This window comes from Cyanidioschyzon merolae, chromosome 9 (genome assembly GCF_000091205.1).
Source record: "Cyanidioschyzon merolae strain 10D DNA, chromosome 9, complete genome".
Classification (NCBI taxonomy): Eukaryota; Rhodophyta; class Bangiophyceae; order Cyanidiales; family Cyanidiaceae; genus Cyanidioschyzon; species Cyanidioschyzon merolae.
Genome location: NC_010135.1, coordinates 675,151 through 695,414, shown reverse-complemented (window position 1 = coordinate 695,414; position 20,264 = coordinate 675,151). Strand labels below are relative to the sequence as shown.

The window sequence follows — 20,264 nt, the reverse complement described above, 5'->3', positions numbered from 1 at the left end:
GAGCACTGGCTCATAATTGCGCACGCTGATGACATGAAACGTGTCGAAAGCGGGTACGAGGAAGACGGACCCATCTTTCCTATCATATCCGCAATTTTAGTGGTCATGCTGATTCGCAGTGTACATGCCCACCGTTTTGTTAAGGTCGGTGTCCTCCGTAACGCATGGTACAAAGACGAGGCCTTGCTCTTGACTTCTGGAGCCGCCAGCACGATGCACGAATGATGCGTAGAGGCAGACACGCCCAAAGGTACCCAGCATTTCAGCGCAACCTGTACTGAGATTCCTGAACGCATGCTATCGCAAAGCCCAGTATTCTAGAGGCATGTTCACGAGGTCTGAAGCGTACGTGAACGCCGCACTGCCCATGCATTCAGCTCGATATATTCAGAGTCGTCCGGAAATAATAAGCTGCCCTTGATATCGCTTCTATGGATGCGAATGCGGACAGCTTTCGTTTGCGCCAGCCGGAACGCCATCGACGCGGCTGCTATCCACCGGTGAGGAGCTTCCAAAATAAGTTTTCACTGCGAGCGAGTCGCTGACAGCGAGCCATCTCCGACAGCGCCAGCGGCATTCTGCCAACTCGTTATCTCCTGAAACGTAGCGTCACGGCCTCGGCGCATGCACCACACGCCATGCTACCGAAAGCACGACCCCCGCACTGCAGATTACACCGCTGGATTCCGGTCCAACTTCCATTTTCTAGACGGGTTGTGCGTGTATCACGCAAAGCAATAGCCCGTTCTATCACGAGGAGTGCAGGCTATCGGGAGTTCTTGCCAGATGGGGCGCCCGAGCGCGCCAAGCACGTCAGACCTCTAGGCGTTCCGGTCGCGGGAATACCCGGCGTTTCCCAGGGTTCCGCGACTCTCGAGTTCAAACTGTGTGGAGACTTTGACGGTCAACAGGTGATTCGTTTACGACGTAGAATATCTGGGGCAGCGCTTACAACGCAAAGTCTCGGTATCGAGCTATCTGTCGCGCCGGTCGCATCCCGACCTGCGCCTAACACGACTCCATGAGCGCCTTTACGCAGTCTAATCATCACGAGCCGCGCAAGACCGAGACATATTCAAAGGGAAACCTTTGAAGCTCGCCCGATGCCAGCTCCTCGCTGACGCCGATGCTCGTATTCCTCGCGTTGCTTTCCTATCGTGTAAGAACGACCTGTCCAGCATGGCGACCCACGGAAGTGCGAACGCCCTGGGAACCAGAATAGAGACCACCGGCACCTGGAGAAGCCTCCACGTTACACAAAGTCCAGATCAGAGCAGAGCAGGTCAGGTCAGATAATGGCGAGCGTACTGTTTACACCCAGAGCTCGATCGATTGATCATACGACTGCACATCGAAAGCGCAGCGAAGGCACTGAAATCGATACCAACGATTCTTAGTCGCCAGTGCCTGGTCGCGTTGGCAAGTATAGAACGCAGTTGCTAGTGTGCCTTTTTTAGCAGTCGTCTCTGCTTCACAGTAGTCTGGTTTTATCTGCTGTGTGCCGTTTTGCAAACACGAGGTAGTGCTCAGGATGCAGGCGCATGTGCGTCCAAGCTTGAACAGGTTGCAGAAGGGAGCTGCAGCGGGGTTGCGCTCTGCTGCTTCCCCGAGCCTCTGCCGGGCTGCAGCAACCAGTAGTGTTACTCCTGACGGCTCCGACCCCGTGCTTGTGGTTGGAGCTCGGGGTGTGAACCGGCCAAGCTACACCGAGACCGGAGCCAGTGGACGCGACGCGACCGTGGATGCCTCAGCTACGCTGGAGGAGGCCCAGGCTAAAGTGCGAGCGTTATACCGGGGATTTCTGCGTCAAATTCCTCAGATGCGTATTGACTTTGCGCTCGCTGAGGACTATAACACGCTTAAAGCGGTGATTCGAGACCAGTTCGAGCGCAATAGTGATATACGCGACCCACAGGTCCTTGATATTCTGATCTTCAGAGGAAAACAGGAGTTGAATGAAATCATTGCGCAGTGGAAGAGCCGCCACCACATTCTTCAGTATGTGCGGCAGTTCGAGGAACGGCTTCATCAGCAGGGGCGGACGCTTGCCGGTCGGAAAGCTTTGACTGCGGATGGAGACGTGTCTGAGGCCCAGCAGGCAATGCGTCTGCGAAAAGTACTCGAGTGGCGGCAGAAACGAATCATACCAGAATGGGTTGTAAGCTGGTCTCACTACGAAAAGTGGCGTTCAGAGCAGGAGCGCCTTTTTCAGAATTTTGCGCTGCAGAATGGCCTCTTTACGGCGAAGGAACTCGAGTTGAACCGCAGCTACCAACAACGCACGAATGCCGCGGAGAACAGCGCGTATCAGTGTCATCTGATGTGAGCAAAAGCCCGTTGCCGTACTTGCAAGCGAGCGAACGAGCCAGAGCGTGGTTGACATCATCTGAGTCCTTACGAGGAGGCTTGCAATGAGTCGCAAAAACTGAGAGAGAGTTGCGTCTTTTCTTTGGATCACATGATCGCACAGTTCACGAGCGAGTATCGTTGCCAGGCAATGCGTGTGCGGGGCCAGTACCAGCACACAAGACAGGTGTCGAGGCAACGCGCGCCTCTAGCAGTTGTTGGACAAGAGCTCCTGCTCAAGCGTCATCTAATTCGAAATCGTAGCCAAGGCCGAGCTTTTGCACAGCGACGGAAGGAAGTATAAGTTCAGGTAGCACTCTGACCATGAACTGAAGATACCCCATGAGGCTTCCGAGGTTTGCGCATTCCGGTGACGTCTCCCTGGGAGCGCCCTCGGGTGCCGATCACTGTTAACTGGTGACGACACATTGCAACCTGTGTACTCGGAAACGCTACGGAGTGCTACTGGTTCCAACTGGTGACGACGCATTGCAACCTGTGTACTCGGAAACGCTACGGAGTGCTACTGGTTCCAACTGGTGACGACGCATTGCAACCTGTGTACTCGGAAACGCTACGGAGTGCTACTGGTTCCAACTGGTGACGACACATTGCAACCTGTGTACTCGGAAACGCTACGGAGTGCTACTGGTTCCAACTGGTGACGACGCATTGCAACCTGTGTACTCGGAAACGCTACGGAGTGCTACTGGTTCCAACTGGTGACGACGCATTGCAACCTGTGTACTCGGAAACGCTACGGATTGCTACTGGTTCCAACTGGTGACGACACATTGCAACCTGTGTACTCGGAACCGCTACGGAGTGCTACTGGTTCCAACTGGTGACGACACATTGCAACCTGTGTACTCGGAACCGCTACGGAGTGCTACTGGTTCCAACTGGTGATGACACATTGCAACCTGTGTACTCGGAAACGCTACGGATTGCTACTGGTTCCGATGTATCCGATTGGCAAGATGGATACGGAGCTGCGGCCGCGGAACTCACCAGACAGTTTCCGTTGTCTGTTTCCGACGTCGATAAGCTTAACCGGAGAGACTGTTTCTCACTTCCTAGATAACATGTGGTACGCCGGAGAAGATGCACGACCATTCGATGCCGGACGGAAGCACTGGATACGAGAAACTCCTCCGAGCAGGTACTCGGCACGGGCCACCAACGGGTACTCATTTTGGTCCGTTTTTATGACGTGGCTCCTCCGCGATTCATGCGGATTCTATCCATCACGCGATGCTCCAGTAAACTTGCTTCTGGGCGCCCCAGTCGACAACTTGACGGCAAACTTTGGCGCTACGTGTCATCGCTTCTCTTGCGACGAAAACGCCGAATCCCTCCGTCGTTTCGCGAAAGCCGGACAAGCTTCATCTGGCAGGCCTCCTTAACCACTAGCCCCGGATTCCCAAGGTCTATCTCCTGATTGAAATCGTTCGAGGACGTCAACGGAAGTATGTAGCGAGTCGAGAAAGGCGTTGATGGCTTTGCGACAAACGCGGCGGTCCCAGCCTCGAAACGCGACGCGCAACTGATTGCCAGTGACCTCAAGGTGCCTCTCCACGAGTCTAGGTCGAAGCTCTGGATCCAGTTCGAGGGAGCGAAGCACCCATGAAGCGTGCTTTGGTGTCTGAAATGCGATCTCCAGAACGTAACAGCACTGCGGGGCCTCTGGGCGGTGCTCGTGAGGAACTAGTCGCTGTACCGCCGCCGTCGCTTCTGCTTCAGCCACTGGTAGCGCTTGCTCCTGATCACTCGCGCTCTCCTCAAACAGGTCCACTTCAGCTTCACTTTCACTAGCACTCGCAACCATAACGACGCATGTGCGCGGCAGGAGGCCGCTACTCAGCTCTGGATGAACATTTCGGGGAGCTAGAAGATATTCGCCTCCGCACCTATGCAGCAACAGTAGCAGCAGCGCCATTCGGATGCGATGCCGGTGTTGGCGTTGAGCGTCCTTGGAGTATCGCTCATGAACCCGAGGCGCCCTCGAGTTTATGAGGGTTCGTGTCCGTCTGCGGGCAGTCAAGCAGCGCTGCTTGCAGACGTACGCTCTCTGTAGACGTCAGTGTCGACGTCTTCGAGCACGTTGGCGCTTACATCGCCTGGAATGGCGCGCCCAGTACCGAGCACTTGACGAAGACGAGCCGCTCACGGTTCGGAGAACGGCGACGGACGGCTCCAGCGGAGGCCAGACACGGGCTCTAGCGGCCCAGGAGCACCTCGATGCCGACGAACCGCTTTTCAGGGACTGGATACAGAGTACTCATAAGAACCGCTGGCAGTTCTTGCGACACTTTGTGCAGATCTACTTTCGTACCTGGGGCTACGGAGCTCGATCGGCGCCGACTGCGGCTCCTGCTGATTCAGCCGCGCCGGCTGATACCGCTGCGCACTGGGCTGGAGCTTTTCGCAGTCTGCACGAACGTGTGCGAAGCTGGGACCCGGCAAGCGCAGCAGCTTCGCCGCTCTGGAAAGAGCAGTGGAAACAAGTGGCAGCTTGGATACCAGCTGGAGCACCAAGAACAGGGGCACCAGCTGAGGCGCCCGGAGAAACACAGTCTCTCGAGCAAGCCGTTCAGTCTCGCATCCGGGCGTTACGAGAAAGCATTCAAGCTTTTCGAGCTGGCTACGAAAAAGGGCTCAATGAGGGCCCTTTTTTCAACGAACGCTCCACTGATGGAACGACGGATACCACGACACCGCCCGAGTCGGATGTGGTATCCGTTGGCACGGATTCCGCCGGTACGGGGCTTCAGTCCAAGAGCGCGCCGCAAAGCGAAGACGAATGGCCTCGTGCACGTTGAGCGACCTGCTTCCGAATCTTGTGCAGAGCAGGGCACACATGCTGCGAACACGCTCATGCAGCCATGGTGACCAGTGACGTCAACCCGAAGCCAAGGTGTTTCGGTTGCTGTCGCAGGACGTCTCATGCATGAAATCGTAGCGGTTTCCAAGCCCTGCACGCAGCCGTATATCGAGAACAGATGCGTCAAGTCGAAGCCAGGTTGCATCTGCTACTCGTGCAGAACACATCGTGCGTACGAGCGTAAAGGTATTGCGGCTGCACGAGCAATGTCTTCTGGATCGGAAGGTCTTTGGGCGCGGCAAAAACCGGTTCATTAGTGGTGGACACACGAGCAGCTTTGATGTTTGGAGGTATGTATTGCAAAAATGATCGTCCGAGGTCGCAGATGTGCGCTCCCTGCGCGGCTCCTTGCTACATCCATCCAGGCGGAGGCGTGAATCGCAAACTGATCGTCCCAGAAAGCGTATGCGCGTTCTCTGCACGTCTAGTCGGTGATCCATGGATGTACGTCTCTTGAGGAAACCGCGTACACTAGTGCACCATGAAGCCCTTCGAACGCCGCAGCAGTATACCGGTGGTTACCGCCCGCCAGTGAACGCACGAGATGCCAGACACGCTGGTGCTCTGTCAGTTTTCACGGGTGCGTAACCGGGTGGAAAATGCGCTTGCTCTCGGTACCGTTGAATGCCTTTGTGAAATGCAAGCAGAAACGAACCGGTTCTGTTCCACGTGCATGATGCATACAAACTCGAATCCGTGAGATCATGAGGGTCACTGCATGTAGCATCCGCCTACAAGTTAAGCTTCAGCGTGATGTCGCATAGTCCGAGTGCGTCCTCAAGCATGCAGCATATTGCTTTGGTTTCATATGCAAGATCAGTGAATCGAAGCAGAAATTCCCGCGGAAGCAGGCTTGCTTTCGGAAGCGAGGCAGGCGACCATCGCACGTGTCCGCCTACACGGAGCTTCGCTCCAACGGATACGAACGCATGTCTATCCGGGGCGCAGCGCCAATCGGTCCAGTAGGCGAGCCTCTTGCCTCGCAGACAAGCCTTGTGCTCTGTGCTGTGTCATGAGACTGGACGCCCATGAGCGCCGTGCTTCGCCAGGCATGTCCGCTGTCTGGCGGGAAATGATTCATTGATATTACAGAGCTACCTGAAGTGTGTCGCAGGTCGCTCTGCATTACTTGTATCGTACTTGGCCTCATCAAATCTGTGATGCCGTGCACTTTACCCTAAAAGCAGTACTTACTGCGATGTTCCACAAAAGTTCGGATGATCTGGCTGTGTTGCACCGGGGTCCGAGGTACCCCGAGCTAAGGCGACACGGGCGTTCACCCCGAGCATCGTATACCGGACTGGAAGCGTCAGCCTGTGGTCATGGTTACCACGGTTGACGTGCAAGTCTCTGCGCGGCGTTACTTCGGCAATGCAATCCTGGAAGGCCGTGGATTTGCCCGTCCAACAAGCAGAAGCAATTCTCCGATGCGCTCGGTGAAACGAGGCTTTCGTAAGTTGTAGCGTGAACACCCGCGAGCAGTCTTCCGAGTACTAGTTCCCCTGGAGTGATGACGGACACTGCAAAGGTGCACATCGCAGTTCCACAATTTCACCTGCTTCAACGCATCGAATTATTCGTTCTACAGCGAAAAACATGATGTTTTCCTGAACATCGCCTCTATTACGAACCTTTTCAGTACGATCGCTGTGTTCTCAAGGCGCTTTTCCTGGCAAACGGCGGATTGTACCGGAATGACGGACATCAGCATTTGTTCAGTGTTTGTTCCTGATGCTTCCATGACGGAAAACGAGGTCTCGTCCGGTTGGAACAGGAAATCCAAAGCAGTGAATGATATGGTCGACGTTGTTTGCACTGGGAAAAATCTCGCTCGATACCTCGTTTACGAGCTGCTTTCGTGTATCCACTGGGGCCTGCGGAGATTCATGGATCATGTTGCGATGAATCGTCAAGCATCTCGTACTACGTATGCATCGACGTACGCAGGAATGCAATGCTCGATATAGATAGCTTCAGCGAAGTATCACTCGCGGCGTTGGACACGGCATAGAGACACGAACATTGCATGATATCGAGGTGTCGTTTGTTGCCTGCGATCCGCAGCGACGCTCACGACGTACTTGTCGTGGTTTCCGCGAACCACTGCAGCCGTTCATAGAGGTCATTCAGTTCAACTGAGACTAGCTCTGGTGTTGACGCGAACACCCAAAGCCTCTTTTGGACCTAGTCGGGTTTGGACGGCACGGTTCACGGTGCCAAGAAGCGCCTGATGATTGAACCACCGCTGGTCGACGAAGGAAGGCCTCTGGAACCAACGTTAATGGAACCCACCGGCAAAGCGGACTCTACAGTGACTGGGGACCGTTCGACCGTCGCTCGCCAGAAGAGGCTGGTTGATCACGAAGCCGGCACGGAGAGAGGTACACGCACTGCACTGGAGCTCATCCAGTCGATCACGCAGCTCGCTTTGCCGGTGTTGCTCTCGTACGTTGGCCAGGCGTCGTTGACGCTTGTCAGCACCGCTTTCATTGGTCACTGGACTGATCCGGAGTCTCTCGCTGCGATAGGTCTAGGTCTGGCACTGGTCAACATCACAGGAAACGCGCTGGTTGCGGGCTTCTGCTCCGCTTTGGATACGCTCTGTGCAAATGCGTACGGAGCCGGTGACTATCGCACTGTGGCGCTGGTTGCACTGCGTGGTGCTGTCATTCAGCTTGTCGTCGTTGCACCACTAATAGCGCTGCTCTGGAACGGACTGGCGCCACACGTGCTTGCTGCTCTGCTCACACCGGAAACGGCTGCGGCGGCCTCATCATCATTATCAACTGCTGCTGCAGCTGCTGCAGGTAATCAGACTGTAGCCTTGGCAACAGCACTCTGCCGATGGTACACCCTCGGACTCGTTCCGATGATCCTGTACGAGGTCCTGAAACGATTCCTTCAGGCTCAGGGAATCGTAAGGCCCATCATTCAGGTGACCCTCGTAGCGGCAGTTGCCAACGTCCTTTTCCACACCGTGCTCATTCCGGGACTGCACTGGGGTATCCGCGGTGCAGCGCTGTCACTCGCCTTGAGTCAGTGGGCGCTCCTGGGAACGCTTGCGCTCGTGATGTACAAGTGGCGCCTCGGTGAGCAATGTTGGCATTCGTTATTGTCGCCGTCTGGGGTGTACGTTTCAGTGCCGGCGTCCGGGAACGATGCTCATGACGGAGCGCCGCGTGCCCTCTTCCGCGAGTTATGGCGAGAATGGACACCTTTTCTTGCTTTGGCACTCCCCGGAACCGCATGGGTGCTCGTGGAATGGGGCGCGTTTGAAGTCACGCTCTTTATGGCCGCGCGTTTACCGCCGCATCCGGGAGATCGTTCCGTGGCAGATGCGGTGGCGACTCAGGCAGTTCTTATGAATGCCGTCTATTTCTGCTTTATGCTACCGCTTTCGATCCATATTGGCGTGTCCGTTCAGGTCGGGAATCTGGTCGGAGCGGGATGTGCAGCGGCAGCACGACTCGCCGCTCGCCTGGGATTAATGGTAGCCGCGGTTGCCGGCATACTTCTTGCGATCCTACTGACGAGCACGCGCGATCGCTGGCCACGACTGCTCACAAATGATGCTTATATCGGCGAACGAGCTGCACAGGCCGCGCTCTTCGTATCATTGTTTGAAATTCAGGATTGCTTGCAGTACACGAGTGTGGGGATTCTCAAATCGATCGGGAAGCAGCGGACTGGTGCTCTTGCGAGCTTCCTCGGTTTCTGGACGGGGTGTGTTCCGCTAGCAGCGCTCTTTGCATTTGTCTTTCGTCAGGGTGTCAATGGATTTTGGTTAGGATTTGCTATGGGAGAATTATGTCTAGCACTCTTTTACATTTGCTACATTGTATTCGTGGTGGATTGGCCTCTGGAAGTCAGAGATGCACAGAATCGCATTCAGGCGAACCAGTAGAGCCAGCGTAGACGGCATTACATAGCAGTATCCGCTTGCTGCGCAAGGCCAGGTATGGGAACCAATGCCGAGGCGGAGTCTACTCAGCGCCTTGAGGTATCGCGAATCGATGCATCATGCAAAACGCTCTGAACGCCCGCAACGAGCAGTTCGTGACGCCCCCTCTGCGACGCTCGCGACACGCACACGATTGATCGCGATGCGTGAAGCGGCCCCAGGTGCAGTGCGCGAGGCGCAACCAGAACCCTAGGATCCTTGCACGCCTCCTCGGTACGCGATACAAAAGTTCACTACATGCCGTGCCCGTAGGCGAGGCTGTATGCCGATCGATTGTCTTCCTTTATCCATGCTGCCTGTCGAATGGCGTATGCTCCCCGAGCTCGATGCGATAATCCCTCGGGCACGTGGCGTTTGCTGCTATGGCGGTATGCGACTGCACACCATGTAACCAAATGTTGGCGTTTGATAAGTTACTGCCACCGCCGAGATGTCATCTGGTCTAATAGGTAGCTGATCCTGCGGGCGAATACGAGATATCGTTCAGGTTCTGTGCACTGAGAGAGCGCAGTCGATGCCTTGATGGCACAGATGTGCTACGGTCACAAAAAGTTGAACGTTCTCGGGTCCGCACTGAAAAGTTCTTCTTTGATGTTATCGCAGCTTCTATGGAAAGCCTTCGTGCGCACTTTGTCTCGCGATCCTGACGGTGCAAGTGGAACGCGATTTGGTGCATCACTTTCCGTCTCGCAGCGTTGCTCTTGGCACGAGAGCTGATGACTCGGTCGGATGCGTGAATGGATGGATGAATGCATGGCATCGGGACACTCGAGCAGCACTCGAGCGGTCCGCTGATTTGGGCTCAAAGTTAGCAAAACTATGGGCGAGAGTACGAATCACCAACTCGGCTGTCGTCGGTACTTGCCTGGCGGGTTATCGCGGTACCAGGCCGCTTGTTTCGCATTTTCGGGAGTTCATGCACTCTTTTCAGTGCTTTCCACAGAACAGCGCCTCGCTCGCAATCGAGCTGCGGAGCCAGCGCAGTAAAGACGTTTCTGAAAGGCGATTGCCCTCAAGTATTGGACTCAAGGACCATGCGCCTCGGAGCGACTCGTCCCAGAACATGTAGGCTCAGCGGCATTGCGAGACGCGGCATCCATTGTTTCAAGCGCTGCCAAGTAACGCCCTGCACAGTATTCAGGACGCAACCGGGCCGATCATACTGTCCAGGCGACTCACACGCGCATGAAAGAGCTCGAACGTGCAGTGCATCCCCCGAGGCCACCAATGTCGCCCGTCCGGGTATGACCAACCGCCAGGCAATCATCGTGAAGCGCGCATACGTCTCACGATTCCGTAGCGTCTACGTCACGTATTTCGTTTCAGTTTTTGCCCGCGAGGCATGCTTCCCGAGAAAACATCTACGGCAGCGTTTTTGTCGAGTACAAATGCCGTGGGCTCGAGCTGTCGTCCATTTCCGGCATTTGCCTCTGAGTGTGTTTGCGACAAACCATGCCACGACGACAATTGGATACTTTCCGTATTCAGGCTGAGCAGACTGTGCTCGCTGTGGTGATGTGATGCGCACCAGGGCGCAGAAAATTGTTATAAATTCAAGCTTGGACGCGGGGGCGGAAATGCCAGCGGTCGGCAACGCCGCGCGGTCCGAACAATGCCGGCTCACTCGCAACCGCGTGATAAAACGCCAGCAAGTCCTGCCGCCTTGGATGAAAACTTTCATGCTCAGACCGGCAACAAAGCGCCGATAATTGCTTCTTACCACGGTGGTTCATGGACGGCCGGAGATTCCGGCATAATGCCGCAAACTGCGACACTGTTTCTTCGCCCGTGGCAAGTGCCGCTGCGAGAATCATCATTTCGAGCGGAGCAGCGGCTTCATTTCCGTGGCATTGCGGAATAGCAGCCCACAGTTGCGCGTTCCTAGGCCAGCAACCCCGGTATATCCCAGCTCAAAAGTGCTTTTCATGGCCAGCAGGGCAGGGTGCTCGAAATTCAACGGCGATAAAAGGAAGCATTCAACGCTCGTTTGCGGTTTGCTCGTCCTGTATAATGTCTAACTCGATAACGCCCTTGTGAAACAGCATCTATCGCAGCGGTTTTGCCTTCGTCTCGCGGAGGATTCGCGTTGTTCTGAGGCAAATATGTGCCCTGCGGAAGACTTCGTTTGCTTGCAGTGTAGTAGCCGCGCGGGGCAATGCGGGGACTGTCTCGCCAAACCCACTCATCGAATTCTTCCTGTGACCACTGTTCGTCGTCGTAACGAATTAGAAAACGACCCGGACTTGCATCTATGATGCGCGCCGGATACCAGATCATCTCGCCGTCGAGGATGTCCACAGCTTGTCCTGGACCAAACTGTGTCCGAACGCTTTGCGGAACGTGATACTTGGTATCTAGGTGCGTGAGACAGTGTGCTGCTAGTTCCGTGAGGTCACGCAGCATCACGCCGCAAGGCGCCCAGTCACAACGTATGTTTCGGTAGACGCCGCGGACCTCGTCGTTGTCGGCGGTCCGAGCCCATTCTGTCCCTCGTACGGATAGCCACGCCTTCTCGCGATATAACGCGTCGCCCATAACTAACCCGTAAAGGTACGCGTTCCGGTCAAGGTCGGCGCGGCCGTGGTTGTTCCAGTGGAAAGCCCTGTCCAGTCGCTGCTCCCAGGGCGCGCACCGTTCCTCGTCAGCGCTCCTGGTCCAAGCCGGACGCGCTTCCACCCCTTTCACACTTTGTTCGATTTCTTTTTCGTTAGGTTGGTGCTGGTGCATACGCTGATGCGCCCAAAACTGTGCAAACGACAGCAGCTTCCGCCTCGCCGAGTGTGTGGCAGCATCCAGCGCGTATACACAGTCCGCGGACGCTGGACAAGCGTACGCAGGACGACTGCGGTCCTCTCGGACTGCGTAACCAGACATTTGCTCTGATACCCTATACACGTTCACCGCACTGCAACCTGTGAAAACATCCTGGTTCTCCGGGAGCACCCGCACACCGGTTCAACGTACTTGCCACTATCGACGGCTGGAATAACGCTGTTTACCTGCGTCTACGGGCGGTTATTCGCGGGCTCGCGCCAATTACCGCACGCATACCGCGCACGCATACCGCGCACGCATACCGCGCACGCATACCGGACAGCAGCCGCCACCGGGGCTGCAGGATCGCCAGAATTGCCATTGATTCGACGCGCGCCAATCATTCAAGCGTCAAGGCGATGCCTGCAGCGTTGACAACGCTGAAGCGACGCGATCCCGCCCATGGAAAGGGCATCTGTATGCAAAATAAAAAGGAATTCCATCTGGGTCTGTTTAGGAAAATGTGAGCGGTTCGGTGCTCAGCAAGCGTTTGATGGATGACCGATGTTGCGTGTCTGGTTCACCTCAAATCTAAGTATCTTCATTGCGGACGCGTTCAGTTTCGGTAGAAGCGAGGTGATGCGGGCCACCTGATGCACTGGATGGATGCGTACGCGTATGTGGATGTGTTTGCGTCCCGCGTTCAGACAGGCCTAGCACGCGCCGCTCTGCGCAGGCGAACAGCAGCGCCCCTGGGCACGTTCGGCGTCATCGTTGGAATGCTTGTTCGGTTTTGCGGGTTCTACCTCTGTTACAGCATACCGATAGCCACTAGATATTTCCAGTGCAACCAGTTCGAGCGGCAAAGTGATTTATAATAGCGACGCTGACCGCCTAGAGTCCATTCGAGGAACTCGACGAACGAGGTTTTTTCTTCTCATGCCCGTTAAAGAACGAGTAGCACGCTGGCATCAAAGACGCATGTCATCGAGGAGGCGTGCATCTGGCGCGCTAGCGTAGCATCACAAGCGCCAAGCGCAGATGCCACTTCCCGAATGGCTGCAGGAATTCTTCTCCCCAGGAGGCATTTCGAACGCACAGCATTCAACTGAAAACTAGAGGTCGGAGCATCGAGGCGCCGGCATCACCGTCGACAAGGTCGTACGGTGCTTCCGAGATACCGCCCGCCGCGGAGCGCGCACCGAGCACCCCATCCACATTTCCGCAAGGCGAGAAGAGATCGTCGTCCAGCCAGGTCCGTGTTCAGGAATATTTCATCCTCTACAAGAGTTTCCCAAGCTCTCTGTGTTAGCGAATGGCTTCCCAGTTTACCAACGTCGATATTCTGCATCATCCGAAAGGCATCTGTTCGGCTCGAAAGCGCCAACACAATACCTATCCATATGGAAGCCTATCACCGCTGCTCTTAGCAGAACGAAGACGTGTCAGCCCCGGACGATCTATCGACCGGCACCCGTCCTCTAAAACTGCCCACAGATCGGTACTAGCACACGCTATGAATCAGGCGCCATCAAAGGATACGAATGACTGCCCTGGACCCCGCCGGAGGCATCACCCGCTCCAAAGACTCGTGTATCCAACGCCGCTCGAGGCGCAGCACTCGAGGTGGACACGTTGAACGCGCCCGCGTGACGGCGGCGGCTGGATGTCACAGCGCGCGCCGCGCGTCGACGCGTTAGAAACCGTGCGGCTTCCCTGTGCCGCTTTCAAGTGACGACGCTATTCGTGAGTGCAGTGATGAGTGCCGAACTCGTCGCACCGAGGCTTGTGGGGGATGTTGTTGCTTTGCTTTACAGGTTACAGTCACCTGTTACAGCGACAATTCATGAGGCTGAAGCGGAGTTTGACCAACTCGTAGCTACGGAACCGGTGGCCACCTATGACGTGCTGAGCTTTCTCTGTACAGCACCGGCGGGTGCGCTCGGTACAGCCGATCCGTCAGCAGCCACTGTTATTCGATCCGCAGCTGCAGTGCTACTTCGCCAGCGGATAGCGACGCTGGAGAAAGCGTCTCTCGGGGCAAATGCTATGGGTGTTATTACGAGGGCACGGCAGCGCCTTCTGCTTGCACTTCAGACCGACGGTACCGAGACCTATACACCATCAGAGCTGCGCAAGATTTGTGCTGTGGTCGCAGCGCTTGGCGGTGCTGTCATCGCCGAACATAGTGGTGTGGATTCTTCAAACACAGACACGGAACTGGCACCCTGGCCGGAGTTGTTCAGCGTTGTGTACGCGCTAGCGACGAGCACGGTGACGCGTCATCGAGCCTCGGGTCTGAACCTCCTGGCTTGCCTGCTTGACTATCTTGATGACGATGCGCTTCGCCCGCACTTGCGACAACTACACGAGATCTTGCGACCAGGGCTCATGGACCCGGACGCTGAGGTGCGAGAACACGCCATTGAGGCGTTGCGCGCGATTTTAGAGACTGCGGAAAGCAAAGACTGTATGCAATTTCGAGACATGATTCCTTTGTTAGGCGCATCCATCGAGACTGCCATGTCTGCCGGCGACGAGGAGGACACCAGGAAAACCATCGAGGAGATTATCGAGATGCTGCAATGCGAGCCGCGACTCTTCCGCGACCACTTTGGATCGCTAGCATCGTCCATGCTGGCTCTGATGGGAAATACCGATCTGGAAGACGAAACCCGCCAAATAGCCCTGGAGTTTCTGACGGTATGTGCGGAGCATCTTCGTAGCTCAACCCGGAAAAACCAGCAAATCGTCGAACAGCTTATAACTGCATGCATGCATATGATGACCGAAATCGACGACGAAAAGGAATGGTATGAAAAAGACTCACTCTCAGCATCTGAGGGCGATGCTGCTGAAGACGATTCAGGGTATTCGAATTTAGAGGCCGCACAGGGATCTCTTGATCGCATCGCAATTGCACTGGGGGGCAAAATTGTTGTGCCGAAAGCCTTCCGCTATATTGATCAGTTTCTGCAACGCAGCGACGACTGGCGCTTCCGCTACGCAGCGATCATGACGATCAATCAGATTGGGGAGGGATGCGAGAAGCACATGGAGCGGCAACTTGGAGACGTCCTCAAGCTCGTGGTGGGCGCGACGAAGGACCCGCATCCTCGTGTACGCTGGGCGGCGATCAACTGTATTGGCCAGATGAGTACCGATTTTGGCGGGACGCTGCAACGCAAGTTCCACAGGCATGTGGTGCCGACTCTCATTGACGCTATGGATGACGCATGTAACCGAGTGCGAAGCCATGCAGCCGCGGCTCTCATCAACTTCTGCGATGAGGCCAGCGCCGCCAACTTGATTCCTTACCTGGACACGGTCGTCGGCAAACTTATTTCGTTGCTGAACAGCAACTCGCGTCTGGCGATCGAGCAGGCCATGACGGCGGTAGCAGCTGTTGCCGGCTGTGTTGGCACTGCCTTCAACAAGTACTACGACGACTTCATGCCGCCACTCAAACACCTTCTCCGCCAAACGAGCGCTGATGACAAGTGGAACCGTCTCTTGCGGAGCAAGGCCATGGAATGCATGACGCTGATTGGTGTCGCGGTGGGTGCTGAACGTTTCCGTGCTGACGCCGATGAAATCATGCAGATTTTGGTGTCCAGTCAGATGAACATGGAAATCCATGCCGATGATCCACAGCTAGGATACATGATGCAGGCTTATGCGCGCATTTGTCAGAGCCTTGGCAAGCAGTTTGAACCATATTTGCCCTACGTGCTGCCAACGATATGCGAAATGGCGCGGTTGAAGCCGGACATGAAGTTCTTTCCTGGCCAGGACGAGAAGGAAGCTCAGGATGCTAATGATTACCGCGACGGCGCTATTCAGGGCTATACCGGTGCAGCGGGAGCGGCAGTCGCCACCACAGAGGACGGTAACGGGGACCAGGCAAAGCGTTCAGACGACGGCTATACGATGCTCGACTTGGGCAACAAGAAACTGGGAATACGAGCGTTTAACCTGGAGGATCGCGCCATCGCATTGTCGATTCTAGCATCTTTCGCCGCGGAGCTGAAAGGTTCCCTGTTTCCTTATCTGATGGACATAACGCAGATTATTGTAGAGAACTTGGAGTTCTGGTATCATGATGAATGTCGCCAGTTTGCGGCGGAGGCTATTCCAGACTTGGTTGAGTGCACGGCGGATCACTTTACCTCCCAGGGTGATGTGCAACGTTCCGCAGAAGCCGTCCGCGAGATTGTGAGTTTCTTCCTCCCCAAACTGTGTCATGCAGCACAAAACGAACCGGAGGTGGAGGTGCAGGTGTCCATGATTGAGGCACTGGATAACATGCTAGAGGTGGCGGGCGATGGCGTGCTCTCCACACAGCAATGTCTGGACGCTGCTTGTTTCATTTTCAGTGTCCTCAAGGAGCGTCAAGAGCGGGTGCGCGAGCGACTCCTCACCCAAGCAGAAGACTATGAGTTAGACGACGATGAGATCCACAATCTCGAGGAGGAGGACGAGTTGGACGATGAGGTGCTGTTCGGCTGCAGCAACCTCATACGCACCCTCCTGAAGCACAACGGGCCGAACGGATTCTTCGCGGCCTTTCAGACGCCGATTCGTTCGGTAGCATCAACGAATGATGACGACGATAACGATGACGTCGATGAGGATGCTCCTGCCAGGACCAGCGGTCGGAGGTGGCGCGCGGAGGACCCCACAACGGCCTCGGAAACGAATTCAACGGGAATGTCGGAGATCAACACAGTCGGGCGCCTGTTTGCATCCATGATATCCCAGGAGCATTCTCCGAGTGAACGGAGCGCGGCCCTCAACGTCTGGGCCGCATGGCTGGAATTCAGCGGTCCACTCGGTGTCCACATTTTGCCGCAAGCATTTCAGGCGTTTGCGGCGTACCTCAAGGATACAGAGGCACATGTGCAGGCGGCTGCCGCCTACGGCATTCGAATATGTGCTGAGTGCACTGAGCAGCAACTCTTCGCCGAGATGAATCGAAACTTCCAGATCACAGAGTCGCTGGAGCAACTCGTGCTCGATCCGAACGCACGCGACGATGAGGACGCTGAAAAGGCGGCAGATAAAGCCGCCTCGGCTCTGCTGCAAATCGCCCTACGACATCCACAGTGCATTACTGCACCAACGTCTCTGAAGGCGGTGCTGGACTATTTGCCGTTGCAGGCGGAGCTCGGAGAGGCTGATGCAGCCATCACCGCTCTGATTCAGTTGCCGATGCATGCAGGTTTGCCCAATAGAAGCGACCTGTACGACATGATACCTCTGCTGATTGCGCGCCAGGTTGCTGTTGTCGAGGGCAAGCTCAAGCCGTCGACTCTGGACCTCGTGAAAGACGTGTTTGCGCGAATGCCTCCCGCTGCCCTTCAACAAATGCTGCAGCGCCTTGCCTCCATCGACGCCGCAGAATACGAATTGTTCCATCGTTTGATACTGGCTGCCCGTGCCTAGCTCGAGTGATCGAGGCAGCAGCTCACAACGTTTTCTTCGATTGTAAACTCGGCACAAGCCGAACGCGGGTCTACGCTTATGGCGAGCGCGTGTCCTGGGCGCGCTTCGCGAGCTGCCGCTGCTTGAACCTCGACAGGGGCCGCGGAGCCGCCTCTGGCTCTGAGGCTTTCGTCGTTGCACTCGTTACCGCAGCGACTCTAGGGACGCTCGGTTTCGGCTTTGTGCTCGGTTTATCGTGCAACTGCAGTTCCTGCAAACGCTGACGAACGTCAGTATCATTATCGTTATCCGACGCCTTCGCTCGACGAAAGAGACCTCGCCAGTTTGGTGGTTCCCTGGGGCCTCTCGCCTGCAGCGCCACGCGTTCTGCTTCCAGCTTCGACTCCAGCGCCTCTAACTCGTCCATGCGAGCACGTAGGCTCGAGTCCAACCGGCCGTAGTCGGCGTGCATGGCCTCCGGGGGCAGCGGCAGCGCCACGTCGTCCCAGTCGGGGTCTCGCCGTGCACGCAACGTCCCGCTCACAGGCTCTGAGAGACCTGCAAGGCCCTCTTCGTGTGCTTTCCAATACTGGAGCTCTGTTGGTGCTGGCAGGGGATCATCACTTTGCTCCGGCACGTCCGCTGCCCTGGTGGTTGCTTCCATACCAAACAACAGACCTGGTGCCGTGGTGTCGCACAAGACGCACCGCTGGGCTCTGTGGTGTGGTGTTTCAGGTTCACGGTGTTACGCTTTCGCGTGGTATAGCGCCGGTGGTGTCACCAGAGCCGGGGCGTGCACAGGCCTCAGGTGATAGCAACGCCCGAACAGAGTCCGGGGACGCGTTGCCCGAGTTGAGGACGCTGGGTGCGCGGTTTGTGGCGAGCGCCTTGAGCGTCACCAAGCTGCAGTAGCGGAAGCCTTGATGTCAACCGATAGCGTGCTATTTGTGCGTGGTATGTTTGTGCGTATGGATACATGCGCAACATACGTCAACGCCTGGAGCTTCCCCGGTACCCTGGCTTCCGTTGGAGCCTGCATCGGACTGCGACGCGCTTGCCAGAAGTCGACGGTTGCACAATACCCCAGTCGAGCGCAACGCCGCATCGTAACCTTGCTAAAGTTGCGTTGAAGTGCGTCACATATCTGGAAGCGTGCACGTTTACGGGAAAATGGTGCATAGGACAACAAAGCGACAACTGAGTGGAGTCCAGCACATCCCTGGGATGTTTCTGGTCGAGATCGATGTCCGCATGCAGCTGCTCTCGATTACAAAATACCGATATCGACTGGAGCAACACACACGCAGACGTCCCTGTGGTGCATAACGATCGTGGCGTTCGAGGATCTCTGTAGAATTTGCGATTGCGGTGGAAGATGGCCCTGACTGAACTGGGACTTTTCTTGCGACTGTATCCCAGTGTTTGTCGGATCACACGGATAAGCGGTTGAGAAACAGAGACGCCCGTGGCGGTTCGTATCGTCGCTTTTTCGTTTCCGCAAGGTGACGAACGGATCATATGCTGCTAGCGACCGCAAGCGGCCTTTGCGGATACCAGTTTTTGGCACAGAGCACATCTACTCGCCTCTTTCAGTTTTCCTCAAGCATCTGAGCACAATAGTATGACTGACCTCAAGGAGGAATACAGTTCTCCATGCACACTTCAGTAAAGCATATATATTCTATAGGCATTTTGTCTACGACCTAGAGGGTACACCGCACAGGGATGTCGAGCTCCTGGTGTACACACTGGAGCAAGTGTGGAACAGAATGGAGTGGAAAGTCTAGTTTTGAAGAACTGTTTATGAATAGAAATATATGGCGTAAATGGTATCAAGCTGCCATGTGCGTTGGAGCGCCTCCCCCGCCGCCGCACATCCCGTACTATCGGACGCTCGTCGGAAACGGCGTGTTGGAGCGTCAGACAAGCCCATGCAAACACATGAAACTGCGGTGAGATGACCGGTGGTCCTGTCACTTGGACGCGGTACACACTCCGCACTGTGGTATCGGTGCCGCTGTACATTCAAGTACTGATCACGAGTTTAGAGCTCGTTGTCTTTTTGGGAGCCGCCACAGGCGTGCTCGCGCAGACGCTCGCCCAGCTACCGTACTGGCTCAGTGCGAGCACCGCTGGACTCTCTATCGGACTAGACCTTGCAGCAAGACTCTACGATCGTGTTTGGTACCTTATTACAGAGGCCAGGCGGCAGGGTCGGCAGTCCATGCAACTGAGCCACAACATGCTCTCGTACGTGCACCTCTTCTGGCGCGCACTTGCGACCGTTCGCGCCTGGCAGCGCAGGTTCTGGCTGCCAAGTTACTGGAGCGCCAAGCGTTCCCGAAACGAAGCACTCATGGCGAGTGCATGGCGGCGGTACTGGCAGCCACGGGAGGCCGGCGCAACTGGAGGCGGCGGCGGCGGCTCGCTTGTGCGCTTGCCGCGGTACACGCGGGTCCCGCTCGGCAGTGGCAACCAGGCCAGCGTGCTCTATCTCGAGCTAAACTCGCCGGTCGCTCTGTCCAAAGCGCGGCATTCCAAGGTATCTCGCTGAAAACAGCAGCTGTGCGCTCGATATAGGCGCAAAAGAACGGCTGCGGTGAGCGTCGGGAGCGTGTACCGTCTCGCACCTGGCGAGTATACCACAACAGAGCGAGCGCGGTGCTCGAGGTGTGCACGTCATGGCGACTTGGATGTTGTTGGACTGGTGAGCGCTTTTCCAACGCTGGTACGTCTTGTTCCAAATGCGACGTCTGGATACGTTTCGGTCTCGGAGACGCGCAGGTTTCCCGGTGAATGCGTCGGCACTGTCACACAAACGCGCACTTGTTCAATGGTATAAGAACGCTGCGTCCAACCAGGAACTTCCACGTGCGCGATGTTTGTCGGCATCTA

The 20,264-nt window shown here is 56.0% G+C and overlaps 8 protein-coding genes across 8 annotated transcripts, besides 2 other annotated features; 5 read left to right on the top strand and 3 right to left on the bottom strand.

The window, feature by feature from the left end:
- Window positions 1-1,531: 1,531 nt before the first annotated feature.
- CYME_CMI262C (NADH dehydrogenase I alpha subcomplex 6) lies at window positions 1,532-2,326 on the top strand (the record flags this gene model as incomplete). Its single annotated transcript, XM_005536355.1, has 1 exon — window positions 1,532-2,326. The coding sequence occupies one exon, from the start codon at window positions 1,532-1,534 to the stop codon at window positions 2,324-2,326; it is 795 nt and encodes a 264-aa protein (XP_005536412.1).
- Window positions 2,327-3,748: 1,422 nt separating this feature from the next.
- On the bottom strand, window positions 3,749-4,174 carry CYME_CMI261C (hypothetical protein, conserved; the record flags this gene model as incomplete). The annotated part of the gene is made up of 1 exon (XM_005536354.1): window positions 3,749-4,174. The coding sequence occupies one exon, from the start codon at window positions 4,172-4,174 to the stop codon at window positions 3,749-3,751; it is 426 nt and encodes a 141-aa protein (XP_005536411.1).
- Window positions 4,175-4,587: 413 nt separating this feature from the next.
- On the top strand, window positions 4,588-5,238 carry CYME_CMI260C (hypothetical protein; the record flags this gene model as incomplete). Its single annotated transcript, XM_005536353.1, has 1 exon — window positions 4,588-5,238. The coding sequence occupies one exon, from the start codon at window positions 4,588-4,590 to the stop codon at window positions 5,236-5,238; it is 651 nt and encodes a 216-aa protein (XP_005536410.1).
- Window positions 5,239-5,495: 257 nt separating this feature from the next.
- Window positions 5,496-7,913: a sequence feature (possible transcribed region).
- Window positions 7,461-9,134, top strand: CYME_CMI258C (hypothetical protein, conserved; the record flags this gene model as incomplete). Its single annotated transcript, XM_005536352.1, has 1 exon — window positions 7,461-9,134. One exon carries the CDS (start codon window positions 7,461-7,463, stop codon window positions 9,132-9,134), a length of 1,674 nt encoding a protein of 557 aa, XP_005536409.1.
- A 2,010-nt stretch (window positions 9,135-11,144) lies between these two features.
- Window positions 11,145-12,065, bottom strand: CYME_CMI257C (hypothetical protein; the record flags this gene model as incomplete). Its single annotated transcript, XM_005536351.1, has 1 exon — window positions 11,145-12,065. One exon carries the CDS (start codon window positions 12,063-12,065, stop codon window positions 11,145-11,147), a length of 921 nt encoding a protein of 306 aa, XP_005536408.1.
- A 762-nt stretch (window positions 12,066-12,827) lies between these two features.
- Window positions 12,828-13,044: a sequence feature (possible transcribed region).
- Window positions 13,045-13,703: 659 nt separating this feature from the next.
- Window positions 13,704-17,390, top strand: CYME_CMI255C (importin beta-3 subunit; the record flags this gene model as incomplete). Its single annotated transcript, XM_005536350.1, has 1 exon — window positions 13,704-17,390. One exon carries the CDS (start codon window positions 13,704-13,706, stop codon window positions 17,388-17,390), a length of 3,687 nt encoding a protein of 1,228 aa, XP_005536407.1.
- Window positions 17,391-17,466: 76 nt separating this feature from the next.
- Window positions 17,467-18,033, bottom strand: CYME_CMI254C (hypothetical protein; the record flags this gene model as incomplete). Its single annotated transcript, XM_005536349.1, has 1 exon — window positions 17,467-18,033. One exon carries the CDS (start codon window positions 18,031-18,033, stop codon window positions 17,467-17,469), a length of 567 nt encoding a protein of 188 aa, XP_005536406.1.
- A 1,293-nt stretch (window positions 18,034-19,326) lies between these two features.
- CYME_CMI253C (hypothetical protein) lies at window positions 19,327-19,923 on the top strand (the record flags this gene model as incomplete). The annotated part of the gene is made up of 1 exon (XM_005536348.1): window positions 19,327-19,923. One exon carries the CDS (start codon window positions 19,327-19,329, stop codon window positions 19,921-19,923), a length of 597 nt encoding a protein of 198 aa, XP_005536405.1.
- Between the last annotated feature and the right edge of the window lie 341 nt (window positions 19,924-20,264).